Source organism: Triturus cristatus, chromosome 2_1 (assembly GCF_964204655.1).
Source record: "Triturus cristatus chromosome 2_1, aTriCri1.1, whole genome shotgun sequence".
In the NCBI taxonomy this organism is placed as follows: domain Eukaryota; kingdom Metazoa; phylum Chordata; class Amphibia; order Caudata; family Salamandridae; genus Triturus; species Triturus cristatus.
In genome coordinates, this window is record NC_140581.1 from 760717988 (window position 1) to 760738849 (window position 20862).

Below are 20862 nucleotides of genomic sequence, written 5' to 3' on the forward strand. Positions count from 1 at the left end.
GTTCATGTGGTGGAGTTCATTTTAGTTTATTTTTATAAATTGCTTTTTATAAAGCGAGTTCTCCACAGGAAATGACGGTAAACATTACCTTACAGAATTGCGTTGCTTCGCAAAACGGGGAAACGGGATGCTGTAGGTTTGTAGTGCATATACCTTTGTATGTAATACTTAAGCGTGTGTAAATAACCTGTTTACAATGTGTATAACTTTTCCCCACACACTTTAAACTTGATTACCATTATGTATATTCTGGTTGGTACAGCCTGAATGGCGAACTACGCAGGATGAATTGAACCAGTAATGGTGGATTATAGTGCAGTTAATTGTATGTGATGGGACTCGTACGATTAAGAACAATGTCTGGGCATGACTAGTGGAAGTTTGCTAAACAGCGAAGTGGCAGGCTCTGTATGAATGTCCTCATGGGTTAGCTAGCATTTAGGAGTTCAAATTGAGTATTTTTTAAATCAAACTTCAATGGATAAGCAGTTTGCATCACTGTCATGGAGTTGGGAATCACATTCATGTATCCACTTTTGGTTATCAGAACCGAACACTGGGTAATGGTACCTGTTGTAGATGCGCTCCAGACTCCCAAAAACATTTGATTATAGACAGCAGGATGGTGTCCACAGAGGTCAGATTCTGCCGGTGAGAAAGACCTCACCTACAAAAGTGAATTAGCCTTGTATCGGATAGCGCCGTTTATTAGGCCCATATTCATCGGCTACAGTGTCTAAGCCACAAAGAGTAGAAGGGTCACTGCAGTGCTCCCGGCACCGGTCTGGGTGACTGCTGCACATGTTGATGTTCTCGTCACAATATCACGCATATAGGGTTGAAACGTCCACGATATCTCCCGGACAAGTTCAAGGCCTTGCTTGCAAAAATATTGAAATTGAATAGAGCAGTAGGGTCATTGTGTTTCTGTTTACCCTGGCCTCTTCCAAACTTGTATATATTTTAAATCACTTAGTACATATTACGCACTCAACTGTGTCACTGAGCACAATATGTCACTTTTTCACAACTCTCTTTAATTTTCACCTTGTCGACAGCCGTGTATACAAATTCCTTGTATGTGGGTCTATATAAATGATGTAATTTTATATAAAGCATCTCAATACCCTGAACTTGATTTCTTTGTGGTTTTCTGTGTTCTTACGGTGTGTTCCCTGAAAATGCTTTAACATTAAACCTGTGCAGTGAATAACTTGTTTTAAATTGAATTCCATTTATAAGAAATATTTTGTCACACCCGACAGAACCACCGTACTTTTTGCGTTAATATACCCAGGTTCTGAGGGACACATAGTCAGCCCATTGTTTACTGAGTTCTCGCTCGTCATAGTAGCACATATTCAAATAATCGCTTTACCGGCTTGAGTTCTTAAGGGTTCCAGATGTACAGGGGTTGAGAGAGATTGGCCTACCATCATGTCTTAGAGATGAAATGCATCTTGGTGTGTTGTAAAAGTAAGCAAGGGTAGTCTGGAAGTTCAAACACACAACCTGGATAAGGTTTGGCTCACTAGTTCTTGAATGGGCTAATATCCTTTAAATTGGCATAGTTCCAATATTTAAGCTAAGTACAACAAGTTACATAGCGCTCCCCAGCAATGTTTAGAACTTTCTGGTCATACTGCAGGAATGGCCAGTGGGCAAACAACTGGCTGTGCTGACCCAGTGAGGGCAAACTGCCTTTGAGTTACTTGGCATCAAAGCATTCTTGCCATCAACCCAACAGGTCTCCTGGTTCACAGGGAAACTCGAAATGTATTGCTTTTTGATGCACAATGTTGGATAAAGAGTTAGGGCCAACATCTTTATAAACCAGAAAATAAATATTTGGTGAATTGTGTATTTAAAAAAAAAAAAAACTCAAATACATCCGGCACCTTGGTCAGCGCAGTTTACCTTTTGGCTGCCTTTCCATAACCGAATTGCCTGAGCATCTTCAATAGGTGTTATGAATTTACTTTCTATTCTAAAGAGAATGTAATGCCTCTTTGATAAGAAATATGAGACTAATAAATTGAAATGTCATTTCTCGTTGTCTAATTTGAACAAGGCGTATCCTCCTAGATTCAGGTTGAAGCCCAGCATCTTGTAAGCGACCATTGTTACTGGTGTGAGACAACATGCAGCTGGGTGGTTAAACCGTTGTACAGATAAGCCAGTAACTGTGCTGGTGATGAGAAAATGGATCCATCCATCCATACCCACCAGTAGGTCGAAAATAGCATGCCCTACTGCCCGAGCAAAGTCACTGAAAAAATAATCAATCAAAGATATGTTTATTTAGACCAATGGCCTTTAAACAACACATTTAAAATATCAAAGCAAATACGTATGTCATCTAATAAAACCATAAACAATTACCAATGTAAAATATATATTCCAATAAAATCTGCAGGTAAGCCTGTAAAATACATCCGCACTCGTACTAATTCTCAAACACTGCACTGACTGCCCTCATGAATCTTCCAATAGCACATGCTATGTCTAAAGCGCTTATCAGTTAAAAATTCTGCAGTGTGCCCTTAATCGCTTTAGGGCTGCATATGTGCTTCTAGAATACCGGTTGCTACTTACAAACCAGCCTGCTATTCAGCCAATACATGGGGCAGAGAAAGATAATGGGTAGTATGAATATCAGTGATAGAAAACTGGGGACCTGTAGACATGCTAATCCTACCAAACCTGGTTGCAGTGTACAGTGACATTGATTGTGATGTACACACTGATTTTGGTGGCAGCGATCATTAGTTTCTCTTCCTTGGGTGTTTTTATTTTTAAGCTTACGCAATCCCTTTTTGGAGAATTATTCTCTTTTCATTGATAACTGGAAATGTAGAAAATGAGATTTGTAGCCAGGACAAGATGGATTGTGAGGAATGTGAGAATGGCATGGGGAAGCGGCAATGTGTAAAAGTATTTAGATGAAGTAAGTAGAATAACGAAAAGAGGCGGCGGCAAGTTGAGTGATGAGGTAAAAGTTGATCCAGAATGTTAGAAATGAGTTGAAGGTGGGAAGGATGAGTCAAGGGAAGTCGAGGGAGAGAGGATGGAGAAACATATATTTGTATTCTGCTTTGGGCATTGTTGAATCAAATGTCATACCTGTGCCACTAGAAATAAGTGAATGAGAGTTGGGTGCTTCTTTGATAATGGGCTGCTGGTCTTGTGAATTTAGCTAGACTGTTTTCTCTATCATTTAAAAATATTTTGGTCTGTCTGCCCCTAAATTATATACATCTGTTGCACACTGGCGCCAAACTCTTCTGCTGCACCCATTTAAATTGAGTGCCACAACAGCTCAGCTTAACTAGGCTCCCTTCAGCAGATTCCAACTACCACAGTCGCGTGCATATATACAAAGGTGGGAAGTATATTGGGTTAAAATACCATACATTCTGTTCCAGCATGTAGTACTAAGTAGATATGCATTTTTTAATGTTATTTGAATGCAGCATTGTAGCATTGTGCTACCTGCATGATGATAGTAGTATAAGAATTCCCAATCTGCAGTTGGGATACCTGCTCTTGAGAGCATGTTGGTACTCGGGTTATTGTCACAAAATCAACCACAATGTTGTGATTATTGTATCCAAATACCTAAATTGATCTTTCCTTAGATATTGGGAAGGTGGTCGGGTATTGATTGTTCAGTGACCTCGCATATTGCAGAAATAGCAGATTTACACCTCTAAAGTCTGGGAGGAAAAAATACTGCATTTTCAAAATGTAAAAAATCCTATCGTGATCTTGGGCTCATGCGTAGAGAAGAGTACCAGCCTGTAAATTCCTTTCTAATCGGTGTACCACCTAAAACCCCGATTTGAAGCTTCCTACCTAATCGAGGCGGCCATGGGCTTCAGTGTCGGGGTAAGGGGGGGGGGGTCATCCCTGTCTCGTACCTCTTCTAAGTGGAAAAGAGCAGACTCCATTTAGATTGACTCTCTCCGCTCTTGTTTCGTAGACCAATACAAGCCATAGAACACATTGACCAAATCCCATACTTGTCAAGGTTGTAAACATAATGTCCCGTTCAACTAATTTGAATGCCTTTTTGGCATCTAAATTTGAGATGACTTGTTCTGACACTGGCGTCTACTAAAGGTGATTATAGGGACATCAGAGGGTGGAATCTGTTTGATCTATTAATCATTTTGAATTGGGAATCTGATTATGACGTCGGAAAGATGGTCGATAAGTACTTCTGCTGGCACAATGTGTTGGGCATTAATCATAGATATAAATATATATATTTTTTTTAAGTCCCACTGGCAGCTTTTTGTAATAAGTAGATTATGGTTGTTTTAAGATTTGAGACACACTTCAGTCAATTCCAAAATTAGAGTTGCAAGTGTCAATGTATTGAAAATTAACATTGCTAAATCTGAATCGAACCCCACAGTATGGTTTTATTGATCGAAACCGAATTGAGATGGGGTGAGTCCAAGTCATTTATCTTCTTTGTGACTCAAGCTTTTTCTGCATAAAGACTTCATGAACATTTGAGGCGTTAAGACTTCTCAAACAGAGTTGACTCTCTTCTGTGAATATTTAGGAACATATTCACTGTAGGTATAGGTAGGAAGTTGCTTAGCCTTAAATAAAATTTCCTATTGAGGGTTTGGGGGACTAACTATTTGGAAGTGTAGAGAAATGCAGTAGCAAACTGTGCATTTCAGACATCATGCAACAATGTGGGTCTAATCTTGGTAAGTTGGTGGCTGGGAGTTCTTAAACGCATGGTAAATTTAGAGCATTGGGTGCATTTTATTGCTGTTGGTCAATTACTCAATGTGGTATTATAGAAACATTACAAGAGTTTGGGATTGTCGCCAACGCATTTTTGGGTGGTAATATAGTAGATGGTGTATAGCACATTAGCAAAGTAAAATTATAAAATCCTGGTAGGCTGTATGAGCACTCTAACCCCATCTTGCTGTTTTTCGTAATGCCCTAGGTATCGCACTCAGTTTCCACAACACATATTTTACCTGTACTGTCCTCTGTAAGCTTACACAATTCTCCCAATGTGCATACTTTGCAAATTTCATAATGGGTCTATGGGAAATCACTGGCATTTTTTTGTGTTTTTTTATTTTTTTTATTTTAAATAACGTGTCTTGAGCAGTTTGGGGTCAGTGCTGATTTGTAAGATGCATGCCTTTGAAAAATGCTGCACTTACAGTTGCAGTACTTTCCTAGATCCTACTGGGCTTGTGGACTACTAAGTATCTGTTATTTCCTAGTGTCTGCGTGACCTGACAGGCTGCCTATCTAATAGCAGGAGTTGCCTTTGGATAATCCAGACGCACAGTTCTACCAAATTAATTGTTCCATCTCCATCCACGCCATTAGCCGCCATTGCAAGGTCCAAAACCAAAACAGACTGGGGCAAGAGTGGCTGTGGGGTGTTTGAATTTCCTATTGTCTCAGTTAACATTTGTCTCAGTTAACATTTTGAAAACTTCCATTGTCTCAATAAGCACACATGGACATTGCTGCATTTCTCACCTTAACTCTCTAGTTTTCTATGCTAGCCATTTCAAACACTAACGTTTTGCAGAAGGTCCAAGCTATTACTTTGCATTTTTCCTTATTTCTTCAAATCATTTTCTAAGCCTCCCCAATGCCATGCCAGCAGTATACAATGCCTGCCAGTTCCCTCTCTATATTTCCCAGCTAGCCCACTTTGCCATCCAACAGTTGCATAGCAAGCACACATGCTGTTTTCCATAATGCATGATTTTCCTAGTATACTTTTCTTGTGAACATCAAAATGCTCTAGGTATCAGATTGCTGTTGCTAGTTGTGCCATGGATTCTCTGTGTTTAGGTGACTTTACTGTGGTCAGCCATTGGTGTTGGTGTCTTGTTTGGACCGTGGATACCACTGCTTGATCTGCTAGCACAGAAGGCATCAGCATTGGTAGCATGGGGAACTGGTTGTCTAATTCCAGGAGTTCAAATGCTGAAGTAGAGGTATTGTGTTTTGTTTTTTTTTTTTTTTTTTTTTTTTTTTGCTTTTTTTTTTCCCCCCCACTCACCTGATGCCTCCTGCTCTTGTCTTCAGTGGAGATTTCAGAAAGGAGCTTGCTGTTATTTTTCTCAGACTGCACTGTTGAGTTTATTGTCCTGATTTGCTTGGTTCAGAACCGAATCTTTATTTCATGCAGTTTCTCTTACGAGTTCTTTGTTGGCCATTAGTGACCCATTTTAAAAGCACAATCAACATATGTACGCTATTGTTCAATGACACTCCTAGAGGCAATGTTTAACGGATTCATGTGGAATACCATGCTCGGACACTTGTTGGGCAAGAACATGCTACTAGCTCTGACCCGGACCTCAGTCTTTTAAAAGTACTGGCCTGAAAGTGAACCTGACTTTTTCTATTTGCCTGTAAACCTCTACTTAATTGGTGGTGACCAGCCTGATCAGGGTTCTAAACCCGTTTTCGGCACTGGACCATGTTTTGCAATCTTGAGCAAATAACTTTGCTTCTTAACCTCCATTCCCATGGGCAATAAAAATAAAAGGGCAGTGAAGCTAGTTTGAACACCATCAAAAGCAAACAAGAATTGGTGAAAGCCCATAGATCTTGGCTATGAGAGAGCTGTTGTCTTTGCCATTATCTATTAGCCATGTTATAGAGCAGCATTAATAAAAGTATGGGTGCGTCACGTCACACTCTTTTCCATATGGTTTTTGGTGGTGGGAGGAAAGAAGCAACATGGACAAGTGGAAGTGGTTGGGTCAGAAGCGACATGGGCAAGGGGGCTGAGAGGGAAAGAAGCAATCTGGACAAGGGAGTTGGAGGGCGAGAAGAAATACAAATTGTACCCCAATTGCACGCTAGCAGTGTTGGGACACTAATCAAGGTGAAGCAATCGGCACTTCATCCATGCTCCACACAAGGGGAAGTGAAGCCGGCACGCTCTAGCTAATTAGGAGGCAGCAAATAAGAGTGACACTGAAGCCGGATAATGGTAAGCAATGGACGGACTCCAAGCCCCTTGTTATGTGCGGTATCGCTCGCAAGCAACAGTGCATGCGTGCCTTCTTAGGCAAGACCAAAAAACACTTTACTTATCGTAAATCGGCCTCGTAGGCACAAATAAGATGTTGAAATGTAGACTAGTGCAGGAGCTATGGTGAAATAAACTGTTAAAAAAAAAAAATCTTTGTAGAGATCAGCTCTTTAAAGATAAGCTTATGGATTGAGATGTTTTTGATGTGTGCCTGCATGGCTGGAAATGCTTTTTCATTAATGGATTTACAACAAACAAATGATGGACGGAATGCTGACCATGTAGACATTCTCCCCCCCAGTCAAGAGATCTGGGTTAAATCCATCGTTCTTTTGCCTCTGTACTGGGGTGAATGTATGACATTGTTCTGCATTCTGTCCATCAATTGTTGTTTTTGCATTTTCATTAATGGAAGCACGTTCCAAGATGGCTGGTGTTGCACGTGTCTCCTAGTGTGTGCTGTATGTGTGGTGATTCACAACAGGCTGCCATGTTGAACCTGTAAATAAATCAAAGTAAATAAGTAGAGAAATGTGCTTTTCTGAGAGGGGATGAATGGCTCTGGAGCACCTGCAGCTCTCAGGCCTTCAGTAAAATAAATGATGGGGTGGGGAATATTAAGAAGAGTGGCAGATCAGAAGGAAATGAAAGGAGCGCACTGGGAGCGTGAGAACCATTTTTAAAACAGAACGGGGTGGGTAGCAATGAAGAGCATGGTGGTCGGCGGGGGCAAAATGGAGTGCACCGGGGAGATTGCAAAGAAACATGCATTCCCATGGAGTTATCAATTTAAAACTGTCCCCTCAAGTGTGCAGCGGGAGGATACAACTTATCTAGTTGACACTATATCAAAATGTTCCTGCGAGTGACAAACGCACAATTTGGAAATAAAGCAATAGTCTAGAGCAGATCACTAAGACCAGAAAGCCAGCCAGTCATGAGCAAGGAGCTAGCCCTAAAGCCACACCGTGCTTGTAATGGATTGGAACCAAAAGGTCTGGGTAACAGACAGCCAAAGCTGATGGTTGTAGATACCTAGACATCAGTAATCAAATACTTGCGTCTGCAAAAGTTGCTGCCCTTTCTAATGAAATGATAAGGGTGGCTCCTTTCTGTAATTCAGTACTTGTCTTGGAGGTTTGCAATGCTTTTTCAGTCAAACTGTAGTTTAAAGTAATTTACACTTTTTTGTGTTTCTTTGCAGCTATGCAAAGAAAGAAGCAGACCTCGGAGATGCACTGTCGAAGCTTAAAGCCCTTGAATCATCGCTCAACTCGAAAGATGCTGCCCTTGCTACAGCCCGCAGTGAAAAGAAAGCACTGGAAAAACAACTGGATGACCTGCAGGAGGAGTGTGCACAGGTGAACAAATTACTAGCTTTACTTGCTACTAGAACTCCTGCACCGTTTGTCTTGCATATTAACTTGGAGAGTTAACTGTTGTGAAAGAGGATCCTCCTCTGCTCTGGCATTGGGTTTTCACTTTAAATAAGGGTGTTTTGGTTAAGACTGTGTTTTTTCGTTTCTGGTCTTCCGTGTACTAGATCGCACCTTTGTCGACACCTTTTGTGGGATTAAAGGCATTAGTGAGTGGAGTTATGTACATTTTTGAGTTAAAAAGATGGTGCTACTAGACAATAATTTGGGGGGTTTATAGAGCGTGCTACTCACCAGTGAGGGTCTCAAGGCGGGGGGGGGGGGGGGTCAGCTCCTGCTCAGACGAAGAGCAAGGTCTTGAGGTCCTTCCTGAAGACGTGCAGGTTCGGGGAGCATCTGATGCTAACTGGGGCCTTGTTCCAGGTCTTGACTGCGATGTAGGAGAAAGCCGTTTCTCCTGCTCTGCTTCTGCGGATGCGGGGGATCTCTGTAAGGCGAGGTCTGCGGACCGGAGACTCCTTTTGGGTGTGTGGAAGCAGACTCTTACTTGATCACTGAATTTTTTATTTTAGGGGAGTAATTTATCCGTTCTTAAATGAGTGGTCTGCAGAATGCTTTTTTTTCTCCATTTGTTAGTCTGTGAAAATGTGTTATTTTGAAATAACCTGTGGTTGCTCCTAGTTTATAAAGACTTTTCATGAGCTGCTACCAGAGTAATCTTGTGAATTGACCTAACCACTCTGGGAAAACATTTCCCATGGTACAAACACATAATTATTTGCAGCATTTTGCTTCTTCTTTGCTGGTTGGGCCAGGTGCTCTTCAAATTGGTAGAGTTGAGACTCTGTACAGCTACATTCCTGGACAGCGAGTAGCAACCACATTGCAGCAATAGCCTTGCATCTCATTAAATGATTAATACAGTGATTCTTCTCCATGGATCAATACCTTTCTCTCAATTATGCTCTTTTCTGTAACGTTTTTGTATGGCATAAATACTCCATAACTGGGGAAAGGCATGCACATTGCTTTCTGTTGAAGACCACTCCATCTTCCCTGAGTATCTGGGGTGTTTTCAGTTTTTGGTTACCAAAATGTTGGTGTGGAGGCAAAGTGTAATTATTTGCAGAACAATTCATTGGACATTGTATGATGACCTTGGAGCTGAAAGCCAGATTTAGACTTTTGTGTTTTTCTACGTAAGCTTAACATGCCAAATTCAACCAAATTTCAGTACTCTTGGATACAAGCTTTTAGGCTTCCTCTTTATAAGGAACTGTCTTTTTGTATGGTCCCCCTATGTTTTTTGACTGTTGCTGGTTTTTCGATTCTTGAGTGCACTGAGGTCTACTAACCAAACCTCCAAGCCCTGACCCTAAAGTGCATGTCAAATTGGCTATACCCCATTGACTTACCTGTAAGTCTCTATGAAATTCTTTGTCATGACTTGTTGGCGGTTGAGTGAAATTGCTTTTTTTTTTTTTTTTTTTTTTTTTAATTTTTAACTTTTTTTTTTTATTGCTTTTAAAATCTGTCCCTGGAACCCTCCAGTGGATCTTTTTAGTTCTACTGTTTACATTCTTATAAAAATAGTCTATTTTTATAAATTGGTGTTGGATTCCTTCAGTGTTCAATTGTGTTGTTGCGGGTTTAAATGCTTTGCACTTGTTTCTCCGTGTAAGTCTTTCTGCTCAGTGCCACAGCTACCCAGGATTGAGCTGAGGGGTTGACAGGTTAATCCCAAGGGTCCTAAAGGGCTTGGCAAGTGTATTACAACACCACATCCTTTTCTCTCTCACTTCAAATAGTATTGTGGTGTTAAACTTCTTGTATAACAACCTTGTTACTTTGCAGAATTGTTTAAATGCATATGCTAATTTATAATTTTTGTTCTAAATTGTAGCTTGCAGCCTCCTTGAACTCTGCCAAGAAACAGCTGGGAGAAGAAACTTTGATTAAAGTGGATCTGGAAAATCGCTGTCAAAGTCTCATAGAAGAACTGGAGTTTCGTAAAAACGTTTATGAGGAGGTACTGAAGTAAAAAAAAAATCGCCATTTATTTTTCAGAAACATCTGTGCTTGGATACATTTCCAAACTTTAGCTCCTTCCTTTACCTCTCCAGTTGCCCGCAGCCACCCTAATGTATTTGTGCATTTTCGTTCCTTGACCCTAGCTTGTCTTATTTGAGCCACTTCAACCCTCTGCAGGATGTGATTCAGAATTAATTAGCATAGTTCTTTAATGTTCTGGGTGCCAGCGTTCTTTTCCTTATTGGATATAAAGTGAGTAGGGTTGGTCTGATTGCAATGCTCGGGTATTGGTTAAAATCTTTCTGGCTGTTCTGGCAAGAATTGTACAGTAACTAAATGCCTGCTCCCTTTCAAAGTAGCAGAAAACTGGCATCTTAACTCCTCCTTGCCCAATTCATGTGATTGCCCAATTGATGTGATTCAGTGATCTGGGGATTCAAATGAGCTGAAAATGCCTTTGCAGCTTTGGCACTTCTGTAACTTTCTTCATGGCTAGCAGCATGTAAGCTGACTTGCACACAAGCTATTTATGAGTACTTCTTTGTACACTTTTTCTTCATTCCTAGGAAATTAAGGAGACCAGCAAAAGGCACGAAACTCGTTTTGTTGAGGTGGACTCTGGACGCCCGGACTATGAATTTAAACTGGCTGAAGCTCTTCAGGATATTAGAGAGCAACATGACTTACAAGTGAAACTCTATAAGGATGAACTGGAGCAAACTTACCAGGCCAAGGTGCGTTTCTGTTTTTTAGTCAACTTAGTATAGCGTGAACAAGACGTGCAGTGTTGCACATAAGAAGAGTTGCTACTGCATACAAACAGTTTAGAAAAGTACAGTAACATCGTTTGTTTTATGTACGTTAGCATACAGCGTAAACAAATGTCGCAAACACAAACAAATTCCTACATACAGTTAAGTCTCTTACCATGTAGAAATGTGATTGACAGAAATGACAACTAAAGAAAGACAAGCTTAATTTTAATTGGAACATGGCCATTGATGGCATGCCAAGGTTGAGCGTTTACTGATGAAGTTGGTTAGCATTCTTGTTGTTGTTAGGTCACCACATAGTAGCCTCCATGTTTGGGGCATGTTAACAGAGTAAACCAGATGTTGGCATACTCCACTTTATAGAGACCACTACGTGAATAGGACCCAGGCAAACACTAGCATCCATGTCTGCTAAACCAGACACTGTCTGCTATTGAATCATCATTGTGCTGTGCTTCTTTTAGGGCAGTGTTTAGGTAATGGTCAATAACTTTACTTTTGCTGAGGTAGGAGTTGCTGATGCTGGCGGATGAAACTTGTCTGTCTTAGTGATTTTTGTTTGTGAAGTGTGAAAAATGAGACCAGCATGTGTTGCACGGTAACGCATTGCACAAACAAATGTCACACGCAAGCAGGTGGCACCCAATCTCTCTGGGTATGAGAGGCTGGATCCGACTGTTGAGGTGTGGGCTTTGATCACATCGGGGATCCTCATGTCAGTTGACAGGTCGTACCCTTCTGCATCATGCGCAGCGAAACCAATGCACTTAGTAGCTGCCTGTTTTGCATTCCTCTGTTAGTGAACCTCCGGGACCTGACAGTCACCCTGGAGTTAGAATACGTTTGTGCTAATCATGCAGTTTTACTCTCCAAAAGAATGGTCCAGGCTGTCAGCTTTTACTGCAATTTAATGCTGTTAGTTTTTACAAGCGGGTCATTTTTGTGCACATGTACAGTCTTGATTTGGAAAATGTTTTTGTTAATTTTTGCCAAAATAAAATGCCTACGGGGACGTACTATAATTAATTACTCGAGGTACTAGTTGTTACTAGACCAGAAATGTTCTGTTTAGTGGTAGCAGATAAGACGCATGACCCAATCAATGCTTAATTTTACTCGTTATGTCCATGTGTTAAGCAGCTTATGCTTTGCAGACTGCATGCTCTACCAAAGAAACCCACCCTTGTAAACTGCTGTCCCTCTCAAACGGTTGGCATCCCCTCCGTTTTCTGTTTTAGTTCTTAAAAAATTCTTTATAGTTACACGTTGAGCAGAATAGCAAAATAAATTCCTTTCTAGTCTAGTCCCGGAGCATAATTATTTTCTCGGCTTCGCATGTGTCAAGTTTTCCTTAGGCGACAAGATGCATCAATCTGTTACTGAAAGCTTCTTCCATGTCTAGAACAACTATCCTTTTTGTGTGCTAGGATTGGTTTGGGTGTTTTTTTCCCCCTTTATGGTTTGCACTGAACTGGAATGTTTAGCTGGTGTAGGTGGGGAGTATTCCTCCAGTCTTAAACATGTTTAATAGCCGTGGAATTTGTCCGCTCCTAACATGCAGTTAGATTCAGTTTTTTGTCCAAGCGCTCTAAACTCTTAACTGCATTGTTGAGCAAATGTGACCTTTCTGCATAGGCTAGGCCCATATGCGTATTTATGTTTTGAACATCTCCCAACACTGCCTCAAGTTCTGCAGGCATTTTCTGACTTCAAACCGATGTGCAAAATTAGATTATTGATTGGGTTGTTTGACTATCCCACTTAAAGGAACAATTACTGCTCTTGTCGGGTGAATCCTCAAAGTCACTAAATTAACTTGAGCTCAACCCGCTGCTTGCTTTTCACAGCAGACTGGTTTAACTTTGGGAAATTTGTAAATTAATAATGCACTGCCAAAACAGTAATAAAGTCAAAATGCCACACAATAAAAATCCCAAACTGAATTAGTAACATCGAGTAAATTCAATAAATGAAAATTACAAAAATTAAGGGAAACCAGAGATAAATTTTTCTTTTTAGGTAGAATTAGTCTCTGGTAGCAGTAGACCTGGACCTAGGTGCAATTTGAGGCTGACCGTGATGGAGCATGGGTCGGATACACTGAATAAGTTTGTCTTTTTCAAAAATGTTTACCTCCAACTTGGTCTTTTAAAACAGTTAACCACTGGAGTACTCTTTGAAAGTCCCACATGACCTAAGGGAAGGCACTTAAGGACTTGCAGGGTGTCAGAGATGCCAGCACAGTAGCTTCTTGCAGCTTGTTGTCCCACTGTAGTTCCAAATGACTTCCACCAACTGACTCTTGGAGTCCACTTTGTCCTAGGTGCAAGAGGGAGCAGATCCATTCCTTCAGGGCTCCTCCCAGGTCAGACCGCATATCCAGCCCCCTTGTAATCTTCTGCAAGTCCAGAAGGCGTTCTGAAGAGTATGCCAGAGGGTGCCTTATTTATGTCTGGCACTAGCTAGTGGTGGGGTTGACAACTGGGGTAAATGCTATCAGGCCTTGACCCAACTACTTTTGCAGTAGTTCCTGATTGCCTTACTTCAAACAGTGCCAAAATGCAATGTTTCAGGGCAAATTCAAGATGGCAAAGGTCTTTGGCCACAATGAACATGGGCAGTGAGGCCAGGGGGTTTGTGTGTGTGTACTGATAACCTCCCACATCTAACAACTAACCCAGAAAAAGTGGCTGGTAAAACAAAAGCATGTTTTTTTACCAGTAACCATAGGATCCACAAGAATATTGGCACCCTGTTCTCTTCCGTTCATGTGTGCCCCAAGTGTTAAATGTGGCTTAACAGACTTATGAAACATTATTAGACTGTGTGGTCTAATGATGTCCATAGCCCTCACTCTGCATATTCCATTCAGGTCTCTTTCCTGGGAGGCATGTCACACCTATTCAAAGCTTGACCACAGGTTTAGAGCTGGCAGAGGCAAATGCTAATTAGCCTCCTGATAGTTCGGGCACAGAAAGGCTACCTTTCTAAAAGTTACTTTTCATTAATATTTATTAAACACCTGACATCACCATTAAATTAGATATTTTTTTTAACCGTTTATTTTCCTGGATTACCATATTCTTTTAACGGGTATTAATTTCCTGCATGGGGAGTATATATGAACAGATTACTTGTTCCATTACAATACTACACCTTGGTGTACATCACCGCTAGGAAATATCCTAATTGCTCACACTATTTCAGAGAACTGACAATAGTAAGCATCAACCTATTCCATATATAGAATTGGTTTTTTAATAACCAGTAAACAATGTAAAGAATTTTGTAGCTGGTCCCATTCCCAATATATATCAGTATTTAAATCTATACTGTGTTTTTACATAGATTTTGTACATGGGTCAGCTAGGCCTGTAACGTTAATGTTTTTTGGGCCTTGTCACTGTAGGGCACAGTTATTCAAACTGTGGGGCGTGCCCCCCTGGGGGGGCGTGGATGGATTCCCAGGGGGGCGCAAAGGCCTCTTCAAGGACATGTAAATGAAGACGCCTGGAAGTGCAGCGATGTTTGTTTATTTGCTGCATTTCCAGGCTGTCTTCATTTACTCCGAAGCCATCAGTGTCTCCTGGGGCGAGAGGTCAGTGAGTGTGCTGCTGGGGGCTCGGCTGGGCAGTGTCTGGAGTCTTATTAAGACTCCAGCAGGCCCCGGTTTTTCACAGGTCTTTAAAGACCATTTGCATACCAATGGAGGCTGGTTTTTTTTCTTTTTCCAGTACCCCCTGGGCCCCGACTCTGCCTATTCCTCCTTACATTTGTATTTTACATATACTGCTGTAGTGTGAAAATGCATTTCATGAAAATGAATATAAAAAAGGGTTGCCAATAGAAAAAAGGCCAGCCATGTATGTTTAAAGAGCCTGCAAAGACCTTGCTTTGACACTAAATAGGGTCTTAAATAAAGTATGTATTCATTTGTAATTTGACTTTCTGTCTGTTCCTTTTATTTTCAGTCATGAAACATTCAGGCAGCCCTAGAACACATTTAAAAGTGCTTTATATTTGCTTTTTGAAGTATGCACAGATAAGTGCTGAAAATAGGGCTTTAGGTGACTGTTTATTTTTGTACTGTCTGCAACATCAAAATAATGAGCTGGCAACCCTAATCATAAGACTGGAAGTTTGTTGCAGGATCAGCACATTATTTATTTCCTTCACCCTCGATTCCCTGATTTTAATTCCATAGTAGCAATAGTTTAACTTGTATCTGAAACCCTACGCCCGTCAATAACATGCTGATAAACTTAGTGTTTGGGAATTCGCCCTGCATTCAGACAACTCACTCCTCATTCTCACCCTGCACTCACAGCGCATAGTTATGGTTTCCCCGCATTTGCCACACAATCGATCATCTGCTGTATAATTTGCAGATTGAAAAATGCAGCAACGCATGTTACCTCACAGTGGAAGGCCCTTTCTAAATGTTGACTGGTCACCTTTCTGTTGCTTACTGCTATATGTGGGTGTTAATGTGGTACTTATGAGGGGCAATAAAGGGCAGGACAATGTTAACAAGTGTGAAAATAGCATTACTGCACTATCACAAAATATGCAGCATAATTTGCCTTTGCTTGCTGCAGAATTTAGTCAATCATGCTGCATAATTTGGTCTTCTCCTGCCGCATAATTCCAATTGCCCTGTATATTGTGCTATGAGGTCCCAGCCTGTGGCAGAAAGCACTGTGAATATGCAAGTCATTATTTTAAAACAGTGTTTACATACTCTAAGCTAGGCACCGGCAACATGATGCAGTGATTGAGATAAAGCAAGTTCTTACAAAACATACTTTTTAGTAATAAGTAATCAAACTGTATCAAATGCAGACATTTTTGTAAGTGTCTCCACTAATCAAGATCCCAGCTGATAACTCCTTTACATTACATCTTAAAAAGAATAGATATTTGCCACCATAAAGCTTTAAGCAGATCCACTGGAATTATTCAGCAGAAGAGGACATTATGCGGCAGGTTTGACTAAATTATGCAGCAAGAGAGGTAAATTATGTGGCACAATGCGCCACATTTTGTGGTTAGCATTACTTCATTATTTTGTCATTGTAACTCACGGTAACCCTGTCAGGGGAAATATTTCACCTCATTAGTACCAGTGTAGTGTGAGAAAGTGGCTCTGTATATACTGTTCCTTAATAGGTACAGGGTGTACAGAGTCCACAGACCCCAAGGGTTTAACAGAGGTTAAAGTTAGATACAACCTTACTCTCCAAAGTGGTAGCCTGGTCGAGCAGTAAGGCAGTATCAGAGGACGTGTAAAGCACTTGTTGTACACACTCAGTCAGCAAATAGTTCCACACACTCAATGACTGAACTCTAGGCCAAAGGTTTGTATATAAAAAAATATATGCTTGTTTTATTTTAGAACCAACACTTGGAATTAAAATATACTTTCTCGACAGAAGATGTTTCATAAAAATACTTTTGTATATGCAATTGACTTTTTAGTAAACAGTTACAAATAGTTGCAGTAGGTAACTCTATTTCTAAACACAATACATTGAGCTCAATTATAAATTCAGATTATATGCAACAGATTACTTTGTAGATTACTTTTGTAATTCCAGGCTTGGATCCTAGATCCAGTCCTGGGTCAGTTCTCAGAATCAGCTGTTAAAAGTCGACTTTGGTACCGTAATTTTTAACTAATATTTAGCTATTTCAAAAGTGAGCACTTAGAACATATTTCAGATCAAACAATCAATCCTTCCCTATGGAAGGAAATGTAGGTTACAGGTACAGTAGGTTATCGTTACTTTTGTAATCCAGTACTGGGTGTCTGGACTCAGTACTGGGACATTTATCCAAAACAGGTAAGTAATTACGATTTCAGATGTTATACGATTTTTGAGGAATATTTAGAAATTGCAGAAATCAACACTTAGAAGAAATTTCACAGAAAAGCAGTCAATGGTTTCCTATGGAAGAAAAATGAGTTAAAGGGAAGTATAGTTGTGGGTACTTTTCAGAGTCAGTGTTGGGCACCAAGATCCAGCACTGGGAGCTCACCTAAGAGCAGGTGAGTAAATTTGTTTTTGGTACTCTGCTGATTTTTGGTGAATATTTTGAATTTTGAAAAGTTGACACTTAGAAGAATTTCCAAGAAGAAGCCAGTCAATGTTACCCTATGAGGAAAATGAAGTTAGCGGTTTAAGGGTAAGTACTCGACTGACAGAGTTGGAAGTTCTGGGCATAGACTCGGGGGTCCCCCAGTGTCAGGTAGGTACAGTCAGTTCACCCTCAGCGGTTTCAGGACGGCCAGGTGCAGAGAGAGTTAGGCCCAATGTTATCCTATGAGGGATAGGGGGGCCTGGGTTGGTGGCTGCTGTCGGGCAAGCCACGCGGTTGTGGGAGCTGGGCTCCTGGTCACTTACTCAGGGCAAGTGGAGAAGTGGGTTAGAGTAGAGTTTTCACTGCCAGGGCCACTCGGGCGGCTGGCTGCAGGGTGCTTTTGAGCCGTCGGGCGTTCAATTGATTTCTATGGGAGATCTCTGGTTTGGAAAAAGACTGCAGGCTCGGGGACGAGGAATCTTCGGGTGCCACCACCACTTCGAGGGGTAAGTTGGATAGGTAGGTACCCCGGGATTGGGCACAGAGGGCCGTGGGGTGCCGGGTGCAGGGGTGCCTTTTGATGTCGGAAATCTTACCCTCTTGTTGATCGCGGTTGGGGTGGCACTCTGTTCTGAGGCTGCAAGCTTCTTCAGGATAGTCGAGGGGGGTCCTTGGGTGCCGGACTCGGGGTCACAGTCGCCGTGGGGTCGTCCTCGTGGGTTTAGTTCACTCCGGCACCGGCCAGGCTTGGCGGGTGCAGAGTGGGCTGGGATCGCGGTTCCGGGCTGCTGCCAGGGGTGAAAGGTAGGTTCTGAGTAGAGCCTCTACTCATGGGAGTCCCAGGGGATTAGAGTTCAAAGGTAGCCAGGTCCTCCGGGGTTTCTGAGGTTGCTGGCCACAAGAGATGCCGGGTTTGGAGCAGGAGCAAGTCCGAGGTCGACAGGCCGGTAGGTGAAAGCAGTTGGTGTCTCCCTCTCCTTTGCAGCTGCAGGGCAGGTCGTCTTTTCTTCTCGCTCTTCTTGTAGTTTTCGGAATCTGGGGAAGGAAGGTTCAGGGTGCCCCTAAATACTAGATTTAGGGGCGTTACAGGTAGGTGAAGGCCAGGGACCAATGGGTCCTCGTCCTGGGGTGGGTACACCCCCTATCCTGCCCCTCTCCTGTGGGAGGGGGGCAGTAGCCTAATCCTGATAGGGTAGGGCCTCCCATCTTCAAGATGGCGAGAGCCCGGAGATGTGCTTCACCTCGCCTCCCCCACCTGAGGTGTGGGGTGGGCAGGCTGGCACATCCCCTGTCCTTGTATGGGGTTTCCGGCCAAGCTTCCCGCCAGAGTGGGGGGGTTGCAGTGGCCTGGGGAAACTCCTAGAGGCGGCAGGCCTTTGAAGCTTCCCTTTGCTCATCCTGGGAGAGGAGATCTATCACCTCACCCAGGATGTGCATTGTTGCAGGCCCGGGAGAGCAGGGGCTCTCCCACCCAGGGGTCCAGCAACGTGTCTGCTGTGTGGCAGCCTCAGAGCAGACGTGGATTGAAGGTTAGTTGTAGAAGGGCATCTCTAAGATGCCCTCTGGGGTGCTTGGTACATTAAATCTCACACTGGTATCAGTGTGGGTTTAATGTGCTGAGAAGTTTGATACCAAACTTCCCAGTCTTTAGTGTTGCCATTATGGTGCTGTGGAGCTCGTGTTCGACTAGCTCTCAGCACCATGTACTCTTAAATGGCAGCACTGCTCTTACAGTGCCCGGGAATGGACCTGGGTACTGTAGGGGCACAGGGCTCCTGCTCCTGTGCCCGCCCCATGGGCATAAGGCACCCAGCCAGAGGGGTGACTGACCTATGTCTTGGCAGTGTGGGTGGTGGGCATGGCACACAGGGATGTGTGCCATGTCGACTTCATTTTGTCCTGCACCCAGACACTCAGCCTGCAAAGGCAGTGTGTGTGTGTGTGTGTGTGTGTGTGTGTGTGTGTGTGTGTGTGTGTGTACGGGTACAGGGCCCCTAAGGGTGGCACAATGAGTGCTGCAGCCCTTAGGGGTCTCCCCTGGTCACAAGGCCCTGGGTACCTAGGGTACCATTTACTAGGGGCTGATATGTGGCCAGGGTTTGCCAATTGGGAGTTTGTGTGTTTAAGGAAGGAACATAGGCCCTGGGCACCTGATTGGCAGGAGTCCAGGGTACACTCAATCAAAGTACATTCAGCATTTTAGCAAAAAGTGGGGGCATACCATGCAAGAAAGAGGGCACTTTCTCACATGTAGCACCCAAATGCAGCAGCAAGCAACCACAAGATTACCAGTCCATCTTTGCAAAGGGCCTTCCACTGCTCCGGAACACTTTGTCGCGCTTTAAGTAACTTTTGTTCTGTTTGGGCTAGAATCAAGTTTTATTTTGTTAATCTGCAGATTATGTAGCGAGTGTAATACACTGATAATTATGTGGAAAACGCTGCTGCAGAAACTCATAATTCCATGGTTTCTTTTTTAACTTTCTGCACTACCACCCGCACTTCAATTTCAGGCTGAGGCATCTCAAAGTCAGTATTAACCATTCAGGGGCAGTTTTTTTGTGAAAGCTGAGTCTATGGGGTAGCGGGTAGAAGCAAAACCAAAGGAAATGATGGACGGAGTGTTGAACATTGCAAGCGCTCCCAGTCAACTGATCTGGGTTTAATCCATCACTGTTCTTTAGCCCACTCTGCCACCCCAGTTCAGACATTGTCTGAACTGGGGTGGCAGAGTGGGCTAAAGAACGGTGATGGATTAAACCCAGATCAGTTGACTGGGGGTGAGTGCTTGCAATGTTCAACACTCTGTCCATCATTTCCTTTGGTTTTGCGTAGCAGGTAGAAGGCCAGCAGGGTTGCATCGGATGCAGAGCCCTAATCCTCTCGACCCCTGGGGCCTCACAGTACTGGTCTAGGAGACCGAGGAAAGGAGCGAGATTCATAGATATTGTCAAAGAGAAGGCCCGGAATAGGGAGCACTGTATGCAGACTCATTTTTATGTTTACAAATGGTCTGAGACAGCTTCTTCAGCGAGATACCCCAAAGAAGGGGACAATATATATGTTTTTTAAAGGGACATTCATTAGTGAAGCTGGTACTGCTGCCAAGTGTGTAAGTGCACACTGCTGGTTATCATAAAGGAGCAGATGCAGCAGGACTGGGGCCCAGGGATTTTGGGGGCCCACTGCATCACAATTATGACTGTCCACCTTTAAAAAAAGAGGCATCAGAGCTTATTTTCCTTTCAAGCATTAGGACAGAGGTGATGATCCATCATGGAGGGAAAGAGGTGAAGGAGATAGCCTGCTACCCAGGACTGCAGTTATTATTAGTGCAGCAGGTATAGTTGCATTGGGGTCAAAGAGTGTGAGAGGCTCACAATACCCCAATTATGGGGAGCAGTTTGTTTGGGATATCTGTTTTTGTTTGATGCATTTGCTGTTTTATAAGTCTCATATTTGGTGCAGTTCATAAGCTATAGAAAAAGTATTCCTGAAATCATCTCATAAGCCCCGCTCCCTGCACGCAGCCATGTCCCTCCCGCTCCTCCAATCC

General features: G+C 42.6%; 1 protein-coding gene across 1 annotated transcript in view; it reads left to right on the plus strand.

Annotated features, from left to right (window-relative positions):
• The window catches only part of LMNB1 (lamin B1), a 75764-nt gene that overhangs the window by 2565 nt on the left and 52337 nt on the right, over positions 1–20862 (plus strand). Inside the window, exons 2-4 of the mRNA XM_085632696.1 lie at positions 8250–8406; positions 10325–10450; positions 11019–11186. Coding sequence (XP_085488822.1) covers positions 8250–8406; positions 10325–10450; positions 11019–11186 — 451 coding nt within the window. The remainder of the gene's footprint in view (positions 1–8249; positions 8407–10324; positions 10451–11018; positions 11187–20862) is intronic.